The sequence below is a fragment of the Squalius cephalus genome (genome assembly GCF_949319135.1).
Source record: "Squalius cephalus genome assembly, chromosome: 11".
Taxonomy (NCBI): Eukaryota; Metazoa; Chordata; class Actinopteri; order Cypriniformes; family Leuciscidae; genus Squalius; species Squalius cephalus.
Window position 1 is genome coordinate 2,030,878 of NC_137132.1, and position 25,431 is coordinate 2,056,308.

Here is a 25,431-nt window from a genome sequence, read left to right on the forward strand (position 1 = left end):
TGAAATAAAAGGTGTTTCACTGCTGCCTCATCAAGTCTGTCAGAGGATTGTTGGAATCTAAATGTCTTAATTTATTAATTTTTTATTTCATCTTTATTTAACCAGGTAAGTCAATTGAGAACAAGTTCTCATTTACAACTGCAACCTGGCCAAGACAAAGCAGTGCGACAAAAACAATAACACAGAGATACACACGGGGAATAAACAAACGTACAGTCAATATCACAATAGAAAATCTATATACAAAGTGCAAATGTAGTGCAAAATGCAGTAAGGTTAGGAAGATGGGACAGTAAATAGACCATAGTGGCAAAATAAATGACAGATTAGCATTAACACTGGAATGATGGAATGTGCAAGTAATGATGTGCAAGTAGAAATACTGGAGTGCAACATGAGCGGAAGTTTTAAAAAAAAATACAAAATTAAAATTAAAAATTAAAAGAAATATGGGGATAAAGTAGTAGGGTGGGCTATTTACAAAAGGGCTATATACAGGTGCAGTGATCGATAAGCAGCTTTGACAGCTGATACTTAAAGTTAGTGAGGGAGATAGGAACCTCTAACTTCAAGGATTTTTGCAATTCGTTCCAGTCATTGGCAGCAGAAAACTGGAAGGAATGGCGGCCAAAGGAGGTGTTGGCTTTGGGGCTGGCCAGTGAAATATACCTGCTGGAGTGCATGCTATGGGTAGATGTTGCTATGGAGACCAGCGAGCTGAGATAAGGCAGTGATTTACCTAATAAAGACTTATAGATGATCTGGAGCCAATGAGTTTGGCGATGAGTGAGGGCCAGCCAATGAGAGAATACAGGTCGCAGTGGTGGGTAGTATATGGGGCTTTGGTAACAAAACGGATGGCACTGTGATAGACTACATCCAATTTGCTCAGTAGAGTGTTGGAGGCTATTTTGTAAAAGACATCGCCAAAGTCAAGGATCGGTAGGATGGTAAGATTTACAAGGGCATGTTTGGCAGCATGAGTGAAAGAGGCTTTGTTGCGAAATAAGAAGCTGATTCAAGATTTAATTTGGGATTGGAGATGGTTAATGTGAGTCTGGAAGTTGAGTTTACAGTCTAACCAGACACCTAGGTATTTGTAGGTGTCCACGTATTCTAAGTCAGACCCGTCAAGAGTAGTGATGATAGTCTGGTGGGCGGGTGCGGGCAACGTTCGAATGAAAAGCATGCATTCAGTCTTACTAGCATTTAAGAGCAGTTGGAGGCAACGGAAGGAGTGTTGTATGACATTAAAACTTGTTTGAAGGTTAGTTAACACAGTGTCCAAATGTATACAGAATGGTGTTGTCTGCGTAGAGATGGAGCAGAGAGTCACCAGCAGCAACAGTGACATCGTTTATGTATATAGAGAACAGAGTTGGCCCAAGAATTGAACCCTGGGACACCCCCATAGAGACTGCCAGGGGACCGGACAGCAAGGCCTCTGATTTTACACACTGAACTCTGTCTGAGAAGCAGTTGGAGAACCAGTCGAGGCAGTCACTTGAGAAACCAAGGCTGTTGAGCCTGCCAATCAGAATGCGGTGATTGACAGAGTCAAAAGCCTTGGCCAGGTCGATGAAGACGGCTGCACAGTACTGTCTTCTATCAATGGCAGTTATGATATCGTTAAGTACATTGAGCATAGCGGAGGTGCACCCATAACCAGCGCGGAAACCAGATTGCATAGCAGAGAAGGTACGGTGGGATTCGAAGTAGTCAGTGATCTGTTTATTAACTTGGCTTTCGAAGACTTTAGAAAGGCAGGGCAGGATGGATATAGGTCGAAAACAGTTTGGGTCTAGAGTGTCTCCCCCTTTGAAGAGGGGGTTGTGGTAAATATTCTATAAAACAATTATCACTGCGTAAGAGACACTCTGATTCTAATTGTCTTTTAAAAGTATTTATTCTTGCAAGAATAAGACTTAGTCAATCACACAGTCGAGCTGCAGGATGAGTAAGACCCAGAGGAAGAGTTGGCTGGCAGTTTTATAGTGTTCTTTTCAAAGCTATCTCTTATCACCCACTTGTTTAGACAAGAGGAACAAAAGGAACTTTATTGCTACCCTTAAGACCTCCCCAGCCCAGGGGTCTTCTCACCTCTGTAGTCAGAGGTCACTGCCCAACCGTCTTCTGAGTGTCTCAAACATACCTTCCAGCTGTATAAACAGAAAACAAGGTTCCCGTACCCAGAAATACAGATAAGGAACCCATATGGCATTCCTTTGCTAAATCTACTAAAATCAATGAAAATAAAGTTTCCACCACACCGTGGCAGCTTTCCAATCTCTAGGGATCTCAGACAATACAAAAGAGAGGTTGAACAGACTGGTAATAGGGGTTGCAACAATTTTGGCTGATAGTTTTAAAAAGAAAGGGTCCAGATTGTCTAGCCCAGCAGATTTGTAGGGGTCCAGATTTAGCAGCTCTTTCAGAACATCAGCTGTCTGGATTTGGGTGAAGGAAAAATGGGCGGGGCTTGGGCAGGTTGCTGCAGGGGGTACAGAGCTGATGGACGGGGTACAGGTACCCAGGTGCATGGCCAAGCATGGCCAGCCATAGCAAAATGCTTGTTGAAATTTTCAATTATCGTATGTGAGTTTATCGGTGGTGACAGTGTTTCCTAGCCTCAATGCATTTGGCAACTGGGAGGAGATGCTCTTATTCTCCATAGACTTTACAGTGTCCCAGAACTTTTTGGAATTAGTACTACAGAATGCAAATTTCTGTTTGTAAAATCTGGCCTTTGCTTTTCTAACTGGCTGTGTATATTTGTTCCTGGTTTCCTTGAAAAGTTGCATATCACGGGGGCTATTCGATGCTAATGCAGTGCGCCACAAGATGTTTTTGTGTTGATCAAGGGCTATATCTATTCTTAGTTCTAAGTTTTTTGAAAGGAGCATGCTTATTTAGGATGGTAAGGAAAGCACTTTTAAAGGGGTCATATAATGTTACATGCACTTTTACAAGTTGATTGTACTGAAATGTGTGTTGGCAGTGCCTGTACACAACCATCATAAAATGATAAAAATCCATCCAGTGTTTTTTTTAATCTTCTTATGTTTTCCCCCATCTCAAATCAAGCCGTTCGATTTTGTGACGTCACAAAATCGACGCCCCTCCCACGATTGTTGATTGACAGCAGCGTTTTAACACAGACCCGCCCTCGCTCGTGAGCGAGCTGTCAATCATAGTCCGCGCGGACCGGCGCGGTCATTGTTGATACACTGGACTGGAGCACTGTCTATGAGCAGAATGGCGTCTAAGCGAATGTGGTGTTCTGTTCTTGGGTGTAATAACGAACACAGCAGTCATTTTGATGTTCCTAAATCCGAACCGCTGAAGACGCAGTGGCTGAGTTTGTTTTCGAAGGGAATATTCCCCACGATCAACGTCAATGCTTTCATGTTTGCGCGAATCATTTCACACACCAGACTGCTTTACAAACGAGGTCAATATAAAGCAGGTTTTGCTAAGAAGCTGCTCCTGAAAAAAGGATCGGTACCAACTATTCGTGTTCCTGCTGCACCTCCAGAAGAAGAAGTGAGTGTAACGTTTTATTAACCTTTATATTAATATTTATATTAATCTTTGCAAATCGCTTGCTGCACGCTTCACGATGAATGCGGCTGTTTACACTCAGGGTACATTACGGCATGTTTTCTATGTACGACGTTCTCAATATAATTCATAATCCCACATTTATAATGAACAACGCGTTATGGTTATTGTGTTATTATTAAAAACGGTGTATGCACAGAACAGAGGGGCGGGGTGAGCAAAGCTCATTATCATTTAAAGACACATGCACTTAAACGGCGTGCTGAAAACAGAGCTGTTTTTGACCAGGTAAAATTAGTGTTTTCTTACAATACTAATGAGAATTTTTAATTAAAGTATATTACAAACTTTTAATTTAGACCCTAAAGAATCATATTAGCTTGTACAAAAATGGCATTATATGACCCCTTTAAAGAACAACCAGGCATCATCTACTGACGGGATGAGGGCAATATCCTTCCTGGATACCCAGGCCAGATCGATTAGAAAGGCCAGCTCGCAGAAGAGTTTTAAGGAGCGTTTGACAGTGATAAGGGGTGGTCGTTTGACCGTGGACCCATTACGAATGCAGGCAATGAGGCAGTGATCGCTGAGATCCTGGTTGAAAACAGAGGAGGTGTATTTGGAGGGCAAGTTAGTCAGAATGATATCTATGATAGTACCCATGTTTACGGATTTAGGGTTGTACCTGGTGGTTTCCTTGATAATTTGTGTGAGATTGAGGGCATCTATCTTATATTGAAGAACCGCGTTAAGCATATCCCAGTTTAAATCACCTAACAGTACAAACTCTGAAGATAGATGGGGGGCAATCAATTCACATTTGGTATCCAGGGCACAGCTGGGGGCTGAGGGGGGTCTATAACAGGCAGCAACAGTAAGAGACTTATTTCTGGAAAGGTGGATTTTTAAAAGTAGAAGCTCAAACTGTTTGGGCTCAGACCTGGGCTGCGTTTCCCAAAAGCATCGTAAGCCTAAGTTGATCGTAAAAACGATCGTACGACTGATCTTAATATTACGGTCTGTTTCCCAAAAGCATCGTAGCTTAAGTAGCACTTGAAAATCTTCGTAGAACTACGAGTGCTCTGGAGTAATCGTACATCCCCAAGTGCATCGTAAGAAGACAGATTTATGAGGACACCTGCAGGACAACCAGCAGATTACACCTTTAACTTTATTCAAATGCAATGTGATTATAATATAAGGTTTTGATTGTACTTTATTGTACACTTTATTACTCTTTTTTGTTGTTGGTTAAATTAATGTATAAATTAAATAATTAAAAAGGTCAGAAAACAAAACAAAAAAATATAAATAATTTAATCTAATAATTTTAATCAAAAGTAAATTAATGAACAAAAAATAAATAAAAGAAATCCTTTAAATCTGTTAAAAATTACATCTTTGTTTTGCTCTATCTCCTCTAAAAGGACATTAATTTCATCTTTTTAAAAGGTATCCTTTTTTTTTTTTCAGCAATTTTGTCAGTGCCTCCGCCTGTAGATGCTTTATATAGACTTGCCTTGATTGCTAATCCACAACAGATGACAATTATTAGGTTAAACGTTCAGAAATACGATTCCATATAAGGTTATATTTCAGAACTTCACGAATGGACAGCGACTCTTAAGTAGCACGTAGAGCGCGTTCTCGCGTGTCATGTTAAGTGCATTTTTGGGAAACGCTCGTGGAATTGCTGCGAGCTTTCGTAACCTTGCACGTAGAAAGCGCTCTTAAGAGCTAAGATACATCGTTATTGGGAAACCCGGCCCTGGACAGTATGACAGAGTTATGAAGGATATCTCTTCAGTAGATTGCAACTCCACCTCTGGCAATTCTATCTTGATGGAAAAATATTGTAGTTGGGGATGGAAATTTCAGAATTTTTAGTGGCCTTCTTGAGCCAGGATTCAGACACAGCTAGGACATCAGGTTTAGCGGAATGTGCTAAAGCAGTGAATAAATCAAACTTAGGGAGGAGGCTTCTGATATTAACATGCAAGAAACCAAGGCTTTTATGGTTACAGAAGTCAACAAATGAGAGCGCCTGGGAAATAGGTGTAATGCTGGGAGCTGCAGGACCTGGGTTTACCTCTACATCATTAGAGGAACAGAGGAGGAGTAGAATAAGTATATGGCTAAGAGCTTTGAGAACTGGTCTTCTAGTATGTTGGGTACATCGAATAAAAGGAGCAGATTTCTGGGCATGGTGGAATAGATTGAGGACATAATGTATAGACAAGTATATAGTAAAATGTGAGTTCAGTGGAGGTAGACCAAGGCGTTGGGTAATGAAGAGAGAGGTTGCATCTCTGGAGACACCAGTTAAATCACGTGAGGTTTCTGCATGTGTGGGGGGTTAGACAAAGGAGCTATCAGAGACATGTTGAGCGGGACTGGGGGCTCTACAGTAAAATAAAACAATAATAGCTAAACTAAACAGCAGCAGACAAAGCATATTGAAATAAGAAAAGGGCATAAAAACAAACACAGTTAATCAAAAGACATGGCAGGTAATGGCGATATATGGACAAAAAGGGTCAGATAAAGAAATGTGATGTGCAACATACAGGATCTGGGGCCTAGCAAATAAATAAACAGAATGAAATACCATATAACCAAACAGTCCCGCAGGCATCAGCTGTGAAGCCGAGTAATCAGGATCCGATGAGCAGCAAAGAGGTAAGCTAGGGAGCAGTTCAATGGGCACTGCACTAGGCGAGCGGAAGGCACGGCGTTCAGTGCTAGCAGGCCAGGGCTAGCGGATGCAACTTCGGCAACATCACAGAGGAAAAGCCCATTGAGACCATGTCGGACAATTACGCCGGCAGACCAGTCGCGGTGGCTGGGCGCGGAAATAAATATATGGAAAAACAGACTAATAACGAACTATTACAAACTATTTACACGGGACAAACAAAAACACGTCTGCACTGTTACACACTATCTTGGAAGTTACCACGACAACAGTGAAGTTATAACATTGAAGTCACTGTATCTTCAGTCTCTGTTGATTCTATTGACTGTGAGTCTCTGCAGTGGATCCTTATTCACCATCAGATGATCATCAGAAGATCAGACTGGCATCTTATACCTAAAATAAAACACACAAACATATGCAGTATGAGATATTACGTATGTCACATATTTTCATTGGCAAGACAAGGGAAGTTTATTTATATAGCACATTTCATACACTATGGCAATTCAAAGTGCTTTACAGAAAGGACTTAAAATAATCACAAAATAAAAATAAGGAAAATTAAAACAGTTATAAAAGAAATTAAAAGTGTCCTCTGGGTGGCGCAATCTATTCAACCATGCGTCATGAATCCCGAACCATTCCGGTCGTGGGTTCGAGACCAGTGTGGGGCGACTTTGAAATTGTGAGGGGTGGTGTGGCGCAATGGATAATACACATGCCTTTGGTGTGAGAGACCCGCCTCTGACATATATAGCAATTGTAAGTCGCTTTGGATAAAAGCGTCAGCTAAATGTAAATGTAAAAGAGATGTGATAAAGTTGTAAAATGAATTAAAAGAGTAAAAAGATGATACATAGATAAACTTCTCATCTGGCAAAACACAGAAATAAGAAATTTCTTTTCATAAGAAAACTGACTAGATAATCTTTATCAATTTATTCTCAAAAATGATAATATAGCTTCTATCTGATACTCAAAGTCAATTTACAAAATCAAAAGCACATGAAAGGTCACTTTCACACAACGGACAGCTGATACAGAAAAAGCAGAAATTATCATTACACTACAAATTTAATATCAGTAAATAACAAACAACCCAAATCTCAGATTATCACACACTTAGAGACAGTTAAAGGGGGAAAGCTAAACAGTCAGACACAACACTATGAGCAGAATTAAACTCATATTAAACACAGTTTAAAGTTCAGAGACCTACAGAAACTGAAGCTGAATTTAAGACTCATTATCTGATGATCTCAGACAAAATATTCACACACACACACACACACACACACACACACACACACACACACACACACACACACACACACACACGTGGTGTTACTGAACCTGGTACAATTTCATTTTATTTCAAGCGAGTAAAACAGCCATTTCAACTTTAAATGAAAATATGAAGATGAAAATCGTCAAAAACTATTCTTACTCTAGTTTCTTCAGTTTATAATGTGGATCATCCTTCAGATCTTTCAGTAGCTTCACTTCTGAGTCTCCTAGTTCATTCCCAAACAGATACAGTTCTCTCAGGTGTGAGGGGTTTGATCTCAGAGCTGAAGCCAGAGCAGCACAACCTTCATCTGTGACACCACAAAAACTCAACCTGTAGAGAACAATGACACATTAAGCCTATATCTAAAGATAAACATCTTATCTTATACATTATGTACAGTCTGTATAAGTGTATGATTTAACTTTTACCCATGGTCTAGAGTTAAAAAAAGTGCAATACATTGCAATATCGAATTGCAATATTTTAGAATCGCAATTCTTAAAAATTATAATACATATCGTATCGGCAACCAAATATCATGTGTCATGACAGCAAAAGCAGCAAAAATGTAAAAGTAGGCTATATAAAATTTAATATATCCTTTTATTGAAACGGGAGCTTTGCTGTGCAAAGAGACATTTCGAAACATTTCACTTTCACTTTTGCCGCAGAGACCCTTATGTCCTATATGTGTCGTATTTGTGATAATCCGCGTATATTTCAGTTGACGATTCTGTTTAAAGTTATTAATAACAAAACATGAATGAAAGATGTGCAGGATGTACTTTATACTGAAAAGAAATATTAAAAGTGCGATAAGTCACGAAAGAGAACTGAATTAAACTGACAGGATGCTGTGTGTGCGCTCCGAGCGCAACACGGACAAGCAGCTTTTGTCTTCGGGTGCACGCCTAAACGGCCAAATAAACACAGAAATATTTCAAAATGCCTAGTCGAGTATTCCCGTAAATACAGTAGATCTAAGTATTATGTGCACCCCCAGAATTTTGTGTGTGGGGGGGGGATACTCAAAGGGGGTCTCGCCCAGGATGTAATTCAATGTAGAACCGCCACTGCTTCAGGATGGGGATGGATGTCTGGATGAGTAATGGTCTTATTTGTAGCAGGTTCTGTATTATTTTTGTAAAATAAAGAAAATAAACATGATGCACGTTCTGCCATCTCTCTCAATGTGAATTTCATTCTGTAACTCAGCGAATGTTTGTCACACAGACTTGAGACGTATGTCTTTACAAAGCTTGGAGTCTCTATTTTTAAATTATGTAAATTATATCAAAAACAAATATTCTTTGTCTAAGTTATTCATATATATATATATATATATATATATATATATATATATATATATATATATATATATATATATATATATGAGTATACTTTACATTGTAGCTACTAGTTAAACTGGTACCAGACTAAAAGTACTTTATGAAATGAGATTGAAGTAAAAACATGAAGCCTAATGTCATACATGTAAATGTATCTATTTATAGACAGAAACATGTTGAAATGTGAACTAGACCAGTTTATTTAACTGTTAGTTTTACTTTCTTTTGGGGGATAATAATATATTAAGATGTAAATGCTCCTCTTCAGGGAGACTCCTCACCGCTGCACTATCTATCTGCACTATTGTATGCACTATCTACATATTAATCCTTATTCACTCCGAGTCTTTATGGTAGAGATGATCTTACACCAGATCCTCCAGTTTACAGTGAAGATTCGCCAGAACAGCAGAGAACAGCTTCACTCCTGAGTCTCCTATTTTATTATGTGACAGATCCAGATTTCTCAGGTGTGAGGGGTTTGATCTCAGAGCTGAAGCCAGAGCAGCACAACCTTCATCTGTGACATCACAATTAACCAACCTGTAGAGAACAATGACATGCACATCACTCTCTCTGATCAGACACACAGATCGAATCAACAGACTTCATTATTTAAAAAAAAAGCACAGATCACAATGTTTGATGTAAGTGAGATTCACCATGTTATTTGTGTGTGTTTGTGTGAGAGGGAAAGCTTATATAAAAACTTATATTAATTATTTGTGTCACATTAAATAATGTGTAAAGGTAATCATAGAAAAAAAGATAGATGTGATGGTCATTAAGGTTGAATTCATCTTGTTCTTCATGTACTAAAGTCCTGACTTTAGATTGTTAGTTTAAGTAGAAGAGAGGAAGTGTGTGGGGCAGTGACAGTTCATGTGAAAATCACGTATGATCTTACCCCAGTTTCTCTAGTTTACAGTGAGGATTCTCCAGTCCAGCAGAGAACAGCTTCACTCCTGAGTCTCCTAGTTTATTATATGACAGATATAATTCTCTCAGGTGTAAAGGGTTTGATCTCAGAGCTGAAGCCAGAGCAGCACAACCTTCATCTGTCACACCACAATTTATCAACCTGTAGAGAACAATGACACACTCTTCACTCTCTCAGATCAAAACAGAAATCTTTGTTTTTCTTGTGTTTATAATTTGTGCAATATCTATTTTTTTAAACAATGAATTCAATATATCAGTAAGTTTAACTGTTATTCTAAGAGATTATGTCTCTATGTGAGGGAGAAAGATGATATAAAACTGATAAAATGGAAGACACTGAATACATCTGTTCTTTCCCTAAATATAAATGTCTTTATACTTAAATTAAAATTAATATAAAAAGTCTGAATATAAATGTTTATATACATACATACATAATAAATGCATATATTTGAAAATAAATTTCTCACACAAATATCATAAAAAATGGTTAAGTAGATCATAAATCAGGTCAGATAGGTGGAGGGTTTAAAAGGTGAAGTGTGACACTCGTTTTTTTTTATTAAACCATTAATTTATAATGTTTAAGTAAGAAATATTATAATGTTTTAACAGTGATGCTTGTTCTCAGTGTTACTTACACAGCTGATCTAGTTGCTGTAACCACAGGCAGCAGCTTCTGAAGAACTTCAACTGCTGTGTTTTGTATGTTACTAATTGAAAATAAAAAATAAATAATTTAATTATTAATTCTAATAATAATAATAAATATAGCTGCAAGCAGCAATCCGGGGCCAATCCCCTGAAAGGCATTGCAAGCACAGCAAGTACAGCAAGTACAGCAAGCAAAAAGTACTGTAAGCACAGCAGCGCAGCAAGCATTTAAGCACCAACAGCAGTGAAGAGCCAGAAGAACAAAAACAGCAGAATGTGAAATTAAAATTAAAAACAGCTGGTTCAGAAGTATAGGTGAAAATGAACTCAAAATGAACAGAAGTTCAGATGAGAATGAACACAGAATGAACAAGACATACTTATTTCTAATCCAAGAGGAAAAAAGATTAGTACAACGCTTGAATAATATAGACATGACAACAATACACACATTTTTATAAAGTCGTCCCACACGGGGCTTGAACCCACTATCTCTGGCACGCCCGCCGACAGAGGGGGACAAACGGGTCCAGAACTGGGCCCTCATTAAATTATGGAATAATTTTAAAAAACAAACAAAAAAAGGCCTATTTTTCTGTTTAGATCAATGAGCCTTTAAATGCCCTTTATAAATGCTTTACAAGGCATAACTTGTACTCACTTTAGATGAGCTCACAAAAATAGTTAACTGACCACTACTAAATGCTTTATAACTACCTGCATTTACTACATTTACTTACACTTAAGGCGAGACACTACAGGTGAATAGGGTAAAATTGTTAACTTACAGATATCACCATCAAACTTTACCAGTTGATTACTCACATGAATAGGAGAAAAAAATGCATGGCAAGTTTTCTGTAATTGTATTGTTAAATATGCTAATGAGGCTATATCTAATTAAATATGCGCTAATTTGCATATATTTTGAAGTGACGAATCTGACCATTGAAAAAAACAAGGTTCAAAATTATTTTTGCATTTTGTTGATATATTCAATGTAAAGACATGTTCAGAGGGGATTATGAATATACCCTTTTGTTACCCTGTAAATCAGAAAATACTGGCAATAGCCTTAAAAAATTGATTTCCGCCCTATTTTTAGGCATAAAATGTCATATAAATCAGGCCAAGAATGATATATCAACAAATCCCTCTGAACAAATCTTCACAATATAGTTAGGAATACAACTGTAAAGTTTGGTGTATGTAGGTGCTACAGAAGTGGAAAATCGTCACTAGGAGTGCAAGAAAAAACTCATTTTGAGAAAACGGCCTTTAAAGATTTTTATGGCAAAATTCCACTAATTTCTATTGAAAGCCATGAATTACAGACAAACTATGCTTTAGGTCCAAGTAAAATCCATGTATCACACTGTTTAACATCCAAAACTCATTATTGCTTCATCCATCACTGATCATAACATCCAAAACAACACATCAACTGTCCATCACACAGGTGGAATGGAAAAACTAAATACCAGTATATCACAGTCCCTCAGGCAGATCATATTTAGCTGTCAGTGGAGCTGCTGTACCCAGAACTTCCAGCTTCTTTTCTGGTGCTAACTTTGGGAAGTTTTATTCTTTTGGCTATTTGTCCAAGGTGTAAATCACTTAGTGATGATGATACTTTTTCCCAGTGAAGGAGGAAGTGCATCTCTGTCTGACCCAGTTGGTGGTCACTGAGCCTGTATTTAGTCAGGATCCGTCTCTTCTTCTCTGACAGTGTGCAGATACTCTGTCAAATAACAATTTAGTCTACTTTGTTTGCTTTCTCCAATGTTCTAAATATTGATATTTTGAATGATTCATAATTAGTAACCAATAAGCTTTAATTTGTGGCTCGCATGGCTGTAAAAAAATGCGGCGATATCATGCAGCCAGTCACTACAGATATTTCTTAAAAACCTTAAAAATAAGTAGGGCTATAACATAACCCATTACAAACTCAAAGTGTCAGCTATATTACAAATAATTTCGATCGGATTAAAAGAGGTGGTTTATCGAGAGAACATGTAAATACTTGATCGATTGAGAACCGAAACTGAAAGGACGACGTATGGCTCTCCTACTGACTTTGTCCTATCAGTGCGGCTGATGAAAAAAATTGTGAAGACCCATGCACTATGTGATGGCATTTCATAATCTTTTGTCTTTGTTGGTAATCCCTTGTGTCTTCTAGCTAATGACAACTGTTTTTGGCTTCTCTGAGAGAATTTTACACGCATATCTTTCGACATTTTGAACTACCGCGGAAACACCAGAGCGCGTCACGTGATGATTCTGGACGAATCACGTTGTCAGAAATTGGCATCAGCCAATGAGATTGCGCATTTCGAGTTAAATCGCCTGTTTTACTTGCATGATTGGTTGCTGATAGACAGGAAATGACCATATTTGGATCCGACAGCATTGTACAGAAAAGAGAGAGCTTTCCAACGGTGTATTTTATGATGGGGTAGAGACAGCGATCGCGGAGCAGCGGGATGATTTAGAACGCCAACTTTTGATGAATTTAGGCGATATCTGCACACTCAAACAGACAAAGTGTAGTAAAATAAAGACCTAAATGTGTATTTTGGGCTTTTTTTCAGCACAAGTCTGAAAGAATACATGTTATTGAAGACAAATAACCCAAAATCTCAAAATTGACCAGTGAAAAAAAAACGATGTTTTTGCCTGCCGTGTCTCGCCTTAAGTGATCTTATGAATCACTGACAACTCCCCAATAACTGGTTTGTAAATAATGCTATACTTCATTTAGAAATGATAAATTGATCATTAATAAAGTATGAAAATACAATTATTAAACATTATAGATATGCTTCTAAATAGTGTGCAGTTATTATAAAGTGTTACCTAATTCATATCACAAGTAAATAATACATTATACCTTCCTAAATACCATTAAATATTTTATTAATTCAACACTGCTTTATAAAGGACATGTGAAAAAGTTGTTTTAGTATCTAACTGTAGAAGCCTCGTATTCAGCCAACACAGATTTCTTTTTCTTGTCAAAGTTGCTGTGGCAGTGTTTTTGTACCTGCATCAGCAAATATTTCACAGAAATTTTAAGCACACAAGTTTGTTTGGTTGTTACTTTTTTTTATTTACCTACTTGTTTATTTAATAATTTACTTAGTTTTATTGTCATGGTAAATAACGAACACAATGTGAATCGGTGTTTATCATTTTGCAAGCAACTGGTGATAAAGAAAAATTATGATGAGACATTAGTCTAATTTATTTGCTTAATACTTCTCTTGTGGCCCACAGTGAAAAAAAAAATAATTTTCATGAATCAATAAGTATTTTGTGTTAAATGAGAAGTAAGTTAATCTAATCTCTTATCCTCAAGCGTGTCAGTTATGCGGTGATGCGCTATGAAATTATTGTGGGGCAAATTAACTGTAATTTAATGATAAAAGTTTTTTTAAGATAACTTAATATGCTCTGCGTGCCCGTCCGCTACGCCACTGTGAAGAGCTAAACGCCACCAGGAACGCCATCAAGGCGATTAACTGTTTTAACAAGTTTACTTTGGCCGTCCGCGTGATGTAATTTTCATCATCAGGAGGATCCGCTTACAGCCCAATTTTTGTGATTGCGCAGACGGTGCGCACACAACGGTCAAATGAGTTTCCTTTGATAGCCTTCAGAAAATAAGAAAGAAATAACTAAGAAAGCCTTCTTAGAAAATGAAGTTACACAGGTACTTCTGAGTCTTGTAGACTCGAGTCCTCAGCATTAAACACTAGAATGAGACGCTCTAGTAAGTGTGCATGGCTACGTCACACATGTTCTCGCCCGACTGTCACGGCACAAAAATGCTATTAAAACTTAATTTCTGAAAAATACTTTCTATTAAATATTTTTATATTAACTGGCTTTTATATTAATGTACTACAGTGAATGACAGCCATCTGTGTCTCTGTTACAGGAGAGGCTTCCTCTCCGCTTCCTCCAGATCACCAGAGGGAGCTCTCATCAGAATATTGACTGTTGCTATTTGGACTACAAATCCCATAGGCCCTCATACCTGGGACTGATTACACACACCTGCAGTTCATCACAAAAACACTATTTAAACACTCCACACACACACACCACCGTTGCGAAGTCTTGATTTGCCGTGGTGATCATTTCTGAGATTAAGTTGTTTTTATGAATTCAATGAATTAGATGTGTTTTGATTAAACCATTAAAATAGAATATAGACAAAATTAAATGGAAAGCGCAGAACTGGGTAAAAATAAAATGGAATTTGGAAGAAAAAAACATTATGAATGTATTTTTTGTTAAACTTAATAAATTGCTGTTAAATTAACAAGTTTCATGGTTTAAATTAATTACACATGCTTTTTGATTAATACAATTTAATTTAATTTACATTTTGAGTTAAATTAAATTAAGCTAAATTAAATTTAAAACGCAATTAACTCACATTAAACTAGCCATCTTGTAAAGTGTGCTTATCCTTAAGGTTAGCTGCATTAACAGTTTAGCTTTCTTGTTTTTTTCCCCCTCTTCACATTAATGTTACAGCCTCTGCTATAACATTATCTGTTCATAAAATTGGTATTGAAAAAAAGAATCGTTCAGGAACTGTTATCGGTATCGAAAAATTTTGAACGATACCCAGCCCTATGTCTTACATTTCATAATGAACTCAGATAAACTCAGTGCCGACTCGTTTTCCATCAGTTCTTTTACATTAATTGGAATGTGTGCAAATGATTGTGGGAGATCGAAGAACACAAAGGATATACTTGATGTATTCTTCAAAATGAGCTGAATTAAAGACACAAAATGAAGTCTGTCTTCAAAAGATCCTTCAAACTGAGACGGCTTTCAGAGGTGCTTGATGACGTGGCAGTCGAGATATGCAGCCTTACTAGGACACAGCCACGGTTTGAGAAACACCCGCAAATTATGTACAATATCCCAGAAATCAATCTGTGCCCCGTGATTTAAACACCTCTGATCTCTGAGTTTCTCTTCGTTCATAATATTTTAGACTGTAATGATTACACTCAGTGTTACTTACTGATCGTTTATGACTCCAATTAATCTATACAGGTCAAACTTCTGCAGTGTCTCCTCTGAGGACAACAACACAAACACTAAAGCTGACCACTGAGATGAGGAGAGTTTCACATCACGTAATCCTCCACGGCTCATATGAGGTTGAGCTTCGTTCACTAGAGAAAGATCACCCAGTTCATTCAGACAGTGAAACAGATTGATGTATTTATCTGGAGAGGGATTCTCACTGATCTTTTCTTTAATATAGTCAACTGTTTTCTTATTGTTGTGAGAGCTGTTTGCTGTCTGTGTCTTTAGTTCTTGTAAGAGACTCTGATTACACTCCACTGACAGACCCAGAAGGAAACGAAGGAAAAGGTCCAGATGCCCATTTTTACTGTCTAAAGCCTCATCCACAGCTCTCTGATGGAGATCAGATAGTGAAACTGTGTCTTCATTAGCTGGTTTGGTAATCTGGTCAAACACATTGATGTTATTGTTGATAAAGGAGAGATGCACATATAGAGCTGCTAGATGTTCCTGAATGCTCAGATGAACAAAGCAGAAGACTTTCCCCAGATACAAGCCCAACTCCTCTCTGAAGATCTGAGTGCACAATCCTGAGTAAACTGATGCTTCTGTCACATCAATGCCACACTCGCTCAGGTCTTCCTCATAGAAGATCAGGTTGCCTTTCACAAGCTGCTGATAAGCCAATTTCCCCAGTTTGACAATCATGTCTTCATCTTTCACTTTCTTCTCATAGTCCTTCTCATGTTTGATGTTGGCCTGAATGAGCAGGAAGTGTGTGTACATCTGAGTGAGAGTCTTGGGAATCTCTCCTCTCTCTGCTTCACTCAACATCTCCTCTAGAACAGTGGCTGAGATCCAGCAGAACACTGGGATGTGACACATAATAAAGAGGCTCCTTGAGGACTTCAGGTGTGAGATGATCCTGTCGGCCAGACTCTGATCACTGATTCTCTTCCTGAAGTATTCCTCCTTCTGTGTGTCACTGAAGCCTCGTACCTCTGTCACTCGATGGACACACTCAGAGGGGACGAGATCCGCTGCTGCTGGTCTGGAGGTGATCCAGATGAGAGCAGAGGGAAGCAGATTCCCCACAATGAGGTTCGTCAGCAGCTCGTCCACTGAGGCTGATTCAGTCACATCACACAACCTCACATCACTCTGAAAATCCAGAGACAGACGACACTCATCCAGACCATCAAAGATGAACAACACTTTATACTCATCACTGAATATGTCCATTTCTTTGGTTTCAGGGAAAAAGAAATGAAGAAGATCTGAGAGACTGAGTGTTTCGTCCTTCATCAAGTTGAGCTCTCTGAAAGCAAGTGGAAATATGAGCTGGACGTTCTGATTCTCTTTCCCTTCAGCCCAGTCCAGGATGAACTTCTGCACAGAGACTGTTTTCCCAATGCCAGCGACTCCCTTTGTCAGCACAGTTCTGATGGGTTTGTCTTGTCCAGGTAAAGGTCTAAAGATGTCACTGCATTTGATCGGTGTGTCCTCTGTTTCTGCTCTCCTGGACTGTGTCTCAATCTGTCTCACCTCATGCTCATTACTGATCTCTCCACTTTCACTCTCTGTGATGTAGAGCTCTGTGTAGATCTCATTCAGGAGTGTTGGGTTTCCCTGCTTTGATATTCCCTCATACAAACACTCAAACTTCTGTCTCAGATTTGATCTCAATGTGTTGAGGACTTCAGCAGGTTTAGAGTCATGGCTGTAAGATTAAAATACCACATTATTACACAAGTCAGAGCAGTAAAAAGCCATAAATTACAAAACTATTTATGGGACACAGAACATCATTAGATTTCTAAAATGTTTTAAAGGTCCCATTCCATGGATTATTTTTATTATTTTATAATGTTTCCAGGGGTGCCCTTATAATGTTAGTATGTTTTTTAGATCAAAAATTGTTAGAATTTAGAAATAAAAGGCATATTTCCTAGCCTGATTTCATTCCCTGGTTTGAACACTCTGTTTGAAGGGGCGTGTCTGCTGTGAGACTTCAATGTAAACGCCCTCTGCTGTGATTGGCTGACATGCTTGCATATGAAATATCTGGCATTACATGTGGAACTATCTGGAAAACTTTTACTATTACAGCTATTATACTTTTTTACTATTACAGCTATCTGGATTAACGAATCGTGAGAAGTTTTTTAAGTATTTAGAATGATCTATTCCCATCACATAAAAGGTTGCAGTGATGATGAGCATTGAGCAGATGACAGCCTGTTGATCGCGTGAAAGATCTTATCATTGCAACGCAGTTTCTGCACTCTCACTAATGATTTCACCAATGCAAACATGATGTATATAAATACAGTAAGAGATTCGTTGTGCAGTGTAACAGTGTCATTGATTTCATAACGAGTTTTGGCAAGTGTCCAGATAAACTCGCACTGTGTTATTGACAGCTTGGGCGATTGGAAAGGGATTGTTCTGTGATCGCTTTCTGTATATTAATCACAGTTTAAGTAAGATTATTTTCATCCTACTAAGAGAAACGATGTGAAGTTGATCGCTACTTCCATATTAAATCACTACTTACCGCTTGCTGGAATATAGTTGAAATTGCCCCCTTCGTCAGTATGAAACGCTGAGAGAAGCCTGTGCTTGATATTATCCCAGGTTAGACAAACAGTCCGTGGTGAAATGGACAGAGCAAACTAACAACTTCGAATTAAACTTTTACGGTATCCGATTATAGATAAACATCAACCACGTCTGTTGACATTTTGCCATCAATACTCCTGTATTCCTGTGGGCGGAGGTTACGGTTCTAGTGACATCACTAAAGAAGGAAGTAGAGGGGTGTAGTCCAATCGAGCCGTTTTTTGTAGGCGACTTCTGTTAAATAAAATATCTCGCTTGGCATTGAACTTTGAGCTTTATAATTTTACAGATATTATTTATACTCTAACAACAACATTACACACTAACTAAAGTTTGAAACATGGGATCACGAAGAACGGGACCTTTAATCATTAATCATGTGTTTGAGTGATTTGTGATGTGAAGTGCAGCACCTAAAATTAAATAACAACAAAAGTCCTACATTTTACCTGAAACCAGGATACATGCTTTCATTAAAGTCTTGTGGTTGAATCACAGGCTTGTACGCAAACTTAAACACTTCTGGCGGATCCATAGAGCGGTTACTCTTCATAGACACACAGCTGGACTCTGGTTTTGATCTCTTCTGCTGGACTGAACTGGTTTTAAAACTAAGTGAAAATAAAAAGCATACAGATAAATGTTGTGCACTTTTACAGGAATCTTCTGTCTTAGGAAAGACCAGGGAGTGTTGTCACACTTTTGCTTTAACGTCTGGAACTCAGTGGTGTTTTGCACTGTCTCAAACTTTAATAGTAATTATTTTGAGAAATTAACTCTTTTCAAAGGCACAATGGAGGACGAAGGCTCAATCGACTAAAGAAGCCAATGTTTTGCTGACCTTTAAAGATAAACCACCTTACTGTACTCTAGAAACGGTGCTCTTGCTATGAAACATCACTGTTCTGACCAGACATTGAAGATTTCAATAAATCTGAACGAACGGTTAGAAAAATATGCTCAATTTTACTCCAACTCCATTATATAAAAGGTGGAAAAAATCTCATCTTACATTTAGTTTATGTCATTGATAATATTAGACTGACTGACTGAGATAAATGATGCATCTAATTCAAAAGTGTCATACTATAAACATAACTTTTATAGAAATGATATACCTGAGATTAGGCCGTTTGTCTCCACTCTTAAACACTTCTGGTGGATCCATAGAGCGGTTACTCTTCATAGACACACAGCTGGACTCTGGGTTTGAGCTCTTCTGCTGGACTGAACTGGTTTAATAAAAAAAATAAAAAAAGGAAAGACCACGGTGTGTTGTGACACTTTTGGCTTGAAAGGAGAACTCCGGTCAATTTTAACATTGAGCTCATTTTTTTGTACATTTGGAGTGCTGTCAATACAGAGAACAACGACAAAAATCGGTGTTGCCTACACCGAGTTATTCTATTTTTAAAATTTGCACCCTGTTGACTTCAATGGGGCAAGTTTTAAACCTGCTTTTAGCCTCTTAACATCCTTGATGTGTCATTACAAGTGCACAGAAAATGTGAGTGATTCCTTCAGAGTGAACACGGTGAATCTGACTGCAGTAGATGTGAAAGATATGTATAAAAATTATGTTATTTAAGCCAGCGCAAATACCTGTGTTTACATCCTGTTTTCGGTTGAAGTCCAAAGTAGTCGATTGCCGAGTTCACGCGCGTGATCATAGGTAACTAAACCTATGCGCGTGAACTCGGCAATCGACTACTTTGGACTTCAACCGAAAACAGGATGTAAACAGGTATTTGCGCTGGCTTAAATAACATCATTTTTATACATATCTTTCACATCTACTGCAGTCAGATTCACCGTGTTCACTCTGAAGGAATCACTCACATTTTCTGTGCACTTGTAATGACACATCAAGGATGTTAAGAGGCTAAAAGCAGGTTTAAAACTTGCCCCATTGAAGTCAACAGGGTGCAAATTTTAAAAATAGAATAACTCGGTGTAGGCAACACCGATTTTTGTCGTTGTTCTCTGTATTGACAGCACTCCAAATGTACAAAAAAATTAGCTCAATGTTAAAATTGACCGGAGTTCTCCTTTAACATCTGTAACTCAGTGGTGTGACTAGCTCAAACTTTGATTATAATTATTTTGAGAAATTAACTTTATGTTATGTTAACAAATGTTAATCATGATTCAAAAAAATTACCAAAGCGACTGAGAAAAATGGTAATATTAGGAATTAGGAACTCAAAACAAACAAATTGAAAAGAACTATAGAATTATAGATTGATTCAACTCAGGTGAACATCTACGACTGTAAAGGTTATTCCATAAAATTTTCAGGAGATATTCACAGAGTCAACAAAGTGTATTTTTATTGACTGCAACACGTAGGTATTGATAAAAAAAATTATGCAGAAGAAATAGAGAGAAAAAAAACTGTAACTAATAAATAGGACAGCAGCACATTAGAGTTCTGGGTCTCAGATATTTCTCAAGGATCCCTCACCAGAACTAATTCAGCCACAGAAAATGAAGCCCTTTAGCAATCCTGACCAAATCATATATCTCCTTTAAACACATTCAAATTAACAAACAACCCCAACACATATTGTCCCAAAAACTACATTTCCCATAATTCCCAACCGAAGATATAAAGGACACCAGGAAATGCCACGCCCTTTTTAATTCCAAGCCTTTGTTCCTTATTATAATTATCATCATTATTATCTATTATATCATTATTGGCTTAAGAGACAACATAGCACATGCAGTACAAATGTTCTGGGTAAATAATATTAAAGAAATAAACTAAATACATAGAAATTTATAAATAAGCAGACACAAAAAAACGAATCCCTTAAAGCAAACGAAATATCAATTTGTAATGCAAAAAATAAAAAGAGAAAACTAGAACCATTCAAATAAATTATTTGTTAAGTGTGGCCTTAGCCATCACAACGACGATCACATGATTCTTTTCAATGGCACAATGAAGGACGAAGGCTCTACCGACTAAAGAGACCAATGTTTTGCTGACCTTTAAAGATAAACCACCTTACTGTACTCTAGTAACGGTGCTCTTGCTGTGAAGCATCACTGTTCTGACCAGACACTGTGAAGCTTTCAACAAATCTGAACCAGCGGTTAGACAAATCCACTCAGTTTTACACCTACTCCATTATATGAAGGTGTAAACTTATATCATCATCTTACACTTACGTGATGTCATTGCTAGTATTAGACTGACTGAGATAAATGATGCATCTAATTCAATAGTGTCATACTATAAGTACATCTTTTATAAAAAATTATATACCTGAGATTAGGTCGTTTGTCTCCACTCTTGAACACTTCTGGCGGATCCATAGAGCGGTTACTCTTCATAGACACACAGCTGGACTCTGGGTTTGAGCTCTTCTGCTGGACTGAACTGGAATAGAGTTTCAGTTTAATCCTTTAGATTACTGTGTTTGTTCTTTATGAGAGGAACCATATATAATTAATCTTAAATCACTTTGAGTTAACTTTTTGATATTTTTATTTAATATTTCATGTTAGTTAGTCAAAAACTGATCTTTTTCTGTAATGCAATACAATATTTTGCAGTGTTTGTTGAAAGTACCTGCATCCTAGAGATAAATCTTCATCTCTGGATCCTTGTGAATCAGCCATGATGAAGCTGCAGGAGAATCTGATGAGTTTGATCTCCTCCACTGACTCTGAATGAAAAAACATTCACACACTAAATTAAATGATTGAACAACCTTCATAATTTAGTGTGGGAGAAAAATGATCATTTGACTGTGTTAACTCAAACCCCCGGTAAATGCGTCTCTATAGTTTATCGTGCAATTACGTGCATATTATACGCATGGGTAGGAGTCGTGTGTGGGGTGCGTGTGTATAACACGCAATAAAGTGTGTATCAAATGCACGCGAAAACTGCGTATCATATGCACGTAAAAACTCATTTTCGCGTATAAATTGCACGATAAACACAATGCGTGCAATAGAGATGCATTTTCATGAGATCAGGCTGGCCTATTCACAGACAAACGATTAAATAACTGAAACCAAGTAACGCTGTCAGGTGAAAAAGAAAACAAATCCCTACCCGCCAAACACAAAAGAAACATTGAAGTGAAAGAAACCCTTTAAGATTTCATATCAAACAAACAATCACTTAAAATGTCAAATGCCAGAGATTCATATTGAGGAAGTCATCACAAATAAACACTCACCTTGATCAAACTTTTACGATACAGGATCTCAAATCCTCCAGCTTTAACATCATCAAATTCCTTCTTAAACGTTGATAAACACCGGCTCGGTTTTTTCCGTATAGTATAGGTATACGTATTTTACCTGCTCAAAATGGCGATAGGAGAACTTACTTTCACTTTCTATGTGTGACGAGAGAGAGAGAGACGCGCATTCACGAGAGCACCGCGACGCATGCGTATGAGTGCAGACTTTGTAAATAAAGTGGTAAATTGTGTTTTTTGCGCAAAAAAAGCACTCGCGTATTTTTCAGTTTGTTTTTATCTGTTAATTTATTTTTATATATTTGGTCGTTCATTCAATTTTGTTTTTCTCTCTTCTCTTAAGAAAATATTCGTTAGTTTTCTTAACTATAGAAAGTTCCTATCATGTCCAAACTTTTGACACACTGTATTTTTTCTGTCTTCTTATTCTGTTAGATTATATATAGCCTATATACATGTATATATATATATACACATGTATATATATGCACCCCTTAACTCGTTGATTGGGTTGGTTAACTAAGTGTGCTCCACTCGTGTTTAATTAAGTTTGATTATCAGAATGTGCTCCACAGGTGTTTAATTAGGTTTAATTATCCGAACGTGATAAATAAAAAACATATAATGAGCGATTTCATCATGAATCCATCTTCCAACCTGTGTTTTTGGTCTTATCCTGAATCATACGGTTCGCCTATAATAAGTGTTTATTCAAACTATTTTAAACCGCTGCGGAGTATCACAGTACCTGCGTGACTCGCAATAGACATAAACTATGGCGACAAATCAATGACAAAATTAACGGAGCGCACAACTGATTCTGGCGCGCGCAGTAAATGACTTTCGCGAGAGGATAACAGATCTACACGCGAGGAAACAGGAACTCGCGAGCTCATTCAAACCCTGCGCGCGCGCATGACATCTCCTCTGCACGCAATACAAGCCCTCGCGCGCGCGCGCATGATCATTCTCACGCTCTCGCGCTTGATCTCCTCTCGCCTGCTGCTTTTGCTCGCTCGAACCAGAGCCGTTGAAAAACATATATATCATATTTAACGGCTCTGGCTCGAACACTTTTATTTTTGGCATTCGAGGGGCGGGACTTAGGCTACTGTTTTAATAACCTCAAATGTCATTGGTTACAATGTGATTGGACGCCTGTCCTTGACTTCAGACATGAGACATCACTTAATTTATTTTATTTATTTATATTAATGTGTAATGTGATTTAATGCATTGATAATATAGAATAGATTCTTACCAGATACTTTATTAACAGGAAGTCTTACTAGTGATTGCATTGTGTTTTTAAGAGATATTTACAGACTGTAATGACGCATTCCATGGCTATATTAGCATTGTAAATCTACCAAAATTCTAATTTTCAAATTCAAATTTTTATATTTACAACACTGTGATTTGTGTTATTTAACACTCTGTTAAATGTAATGTAATAATCTATAAGCCAAGGCATATTTAATTTCAGTCATTCACTTCACCTTGAAAGCAAATATGATGATCCATGTGTCCCAGTGCACTGAAATATTTCATGAAAGTACTTACTATTTTGACGTTAGTTCTTCGTTAATATATCATGTTTTCTCCTTCACGGCACAGCCTGAAAAACACCTTCAGTTGAACTGAACTTTGTGTTCGGTAAAGAGTATGTAGTCTAACAGGTTTTTCTAGATTCGGCACATGACCTACTTTGACTGGAGAGAGAAAAAATAAATCACAGAACAGCCCCATCAGTCCCTGAAAATCACATGAATCCTGCGGGAAAAAAATAAAAAAATTCTTATTCATGTCTCAAATCAAAACATACATATACTCTGTAAAATACAGGATAAGATTAAGTGAGATCCCCTAGAGTGAGATGATTTTTAATGCTTGAAGAAACATACAAAATTCCAAACAAACCCTGAAAAAGACAAATATTAATACAATTCCAAGAAGTCCAAATAGCAGCAAACAGAATAAATAAACAACATAAACCTAAAGAGATGTAAAGAACAAAAAAGTACATACATAAAATATTATCATCAGAAAATACCTTCAGAAGATTACATAGTTTAAGGGCTTTTTTGTTACACATGAGTCTTAAAGATTAGAAGTCTGAACCAGACAAAGACATATAAATTCAGAGTAGCCTAATATTGTATTTTTCATTGGAATTTTCCTTCCCCATCCATAATGTGTGCAATGGACCAGACACCTTTATCCATCCAGTTCTGAAAGTCCTTTCTTTTTGCCAAAGAAATTTAAACTGAATTTGATTAATATCCTTTATCCACCTGTCAGAGATACCTAAAGAATATGCAGGGTAAATCAGCAGGGGAGAGCCAGGACAGTTGAAAAACTTTTCAGATAGGCTAAATGTTGTTTTCTAAGATAAGGTTACAGATAGATTTTTTATGTTTTTGTGATTAACAACTCACAAATGTGTTCTCTTAGTATCATATGTTATTCGGTACAAATATAGAATGATTTAAGTCAAATTTGACTTTGAACGGTATTGTGCTTTGTTTCAGGGGTGGGACGGATGAAACATAACGGTTTAAACGGCAACTATTCATCTAATGCTTGTTTTTGTGAACAATACCTGACAAGTAACTTATGTACATATTGTTACAAACATATTTTGTAATTTATTTTAATTTAAAGGTTCATATTAACCATTTTTGTTCTGTCGCCCAATAAACAATAGGCGATATATGCTCATTTTGTAATCTTTCTAATAGGCTATTTTGACGAAGACAGACAAATCCGTTTACAATTAATTTTCTTACATTTCTTCCTTGAGTCATATTGAGTGTTTGCTAGTTGAATAGCTGGCTATTATGAAGAAAACGAGGTCAACCAGAAGACAATAAATGAAAATTATTGAAGATTGAAGATTGGACAATTGATGATTATTACAGAGATAGCATGTATTGCGCAATTGAAAATAAATTTGCATTAAAAGAAAAACAAGTCTAGGAATGAATCTATGAACAGTATAGGCTATGACCAGGTTTAACGGGCAGG

The 25,431-nt window shown here is 37.4% G+C and overlaps 1 protein-coding gene across 2 annotated transcripts; it reads right to left on the reverse strand.

Moving 5' to 3' along the window:
- Positions 1–58: 58 nt before the first annotated feature.
- On the reverse strand, positions 59–24,062 carry LOC307167418 (protein NLRC3-like). 2 transcript variants are annotated; one of them, XM_079886511.1, is made up of 11 exons: positions 23,968–24,062; positions 21,762–21,858; positions 21,456–21,569; positions 19,300–19,413; positions 18,631–18,792; positions 15,552–17,279; positions 10,486–10,557; positions 9,810–9,983; positions 9,272–9,445; positions 7,710–7,883; positions 59–6,655 (listed from the first exon to the last, which is right to left on the reverse strand). In XM_079886511.1, the coding sequence occupies exons 2-11, from the start codon at positions 21,809–21,811 to the stop codon at positions 6,637–6,639; spliced, it is 2,781 nt and encodes a 926-aa protein (XP_079742637.1). In that variant the 5' UTR covers positions 21,812–21,858; positions 23,968–24,062; the 3' UTR covers positions 59–6,636. The 2 variants fall into 2 exon arrangements, with proteins under 2 accessions (XP_079742637.1, XP_079742636.1); XM_079886510.1 differs by lacking the exon at positions 23,968–24,062 and adding an exon at positions 22,381–22,550.
- Between the last annotated feature and the right edge of the window lie 1,369 nt (positions 24,063–25,431).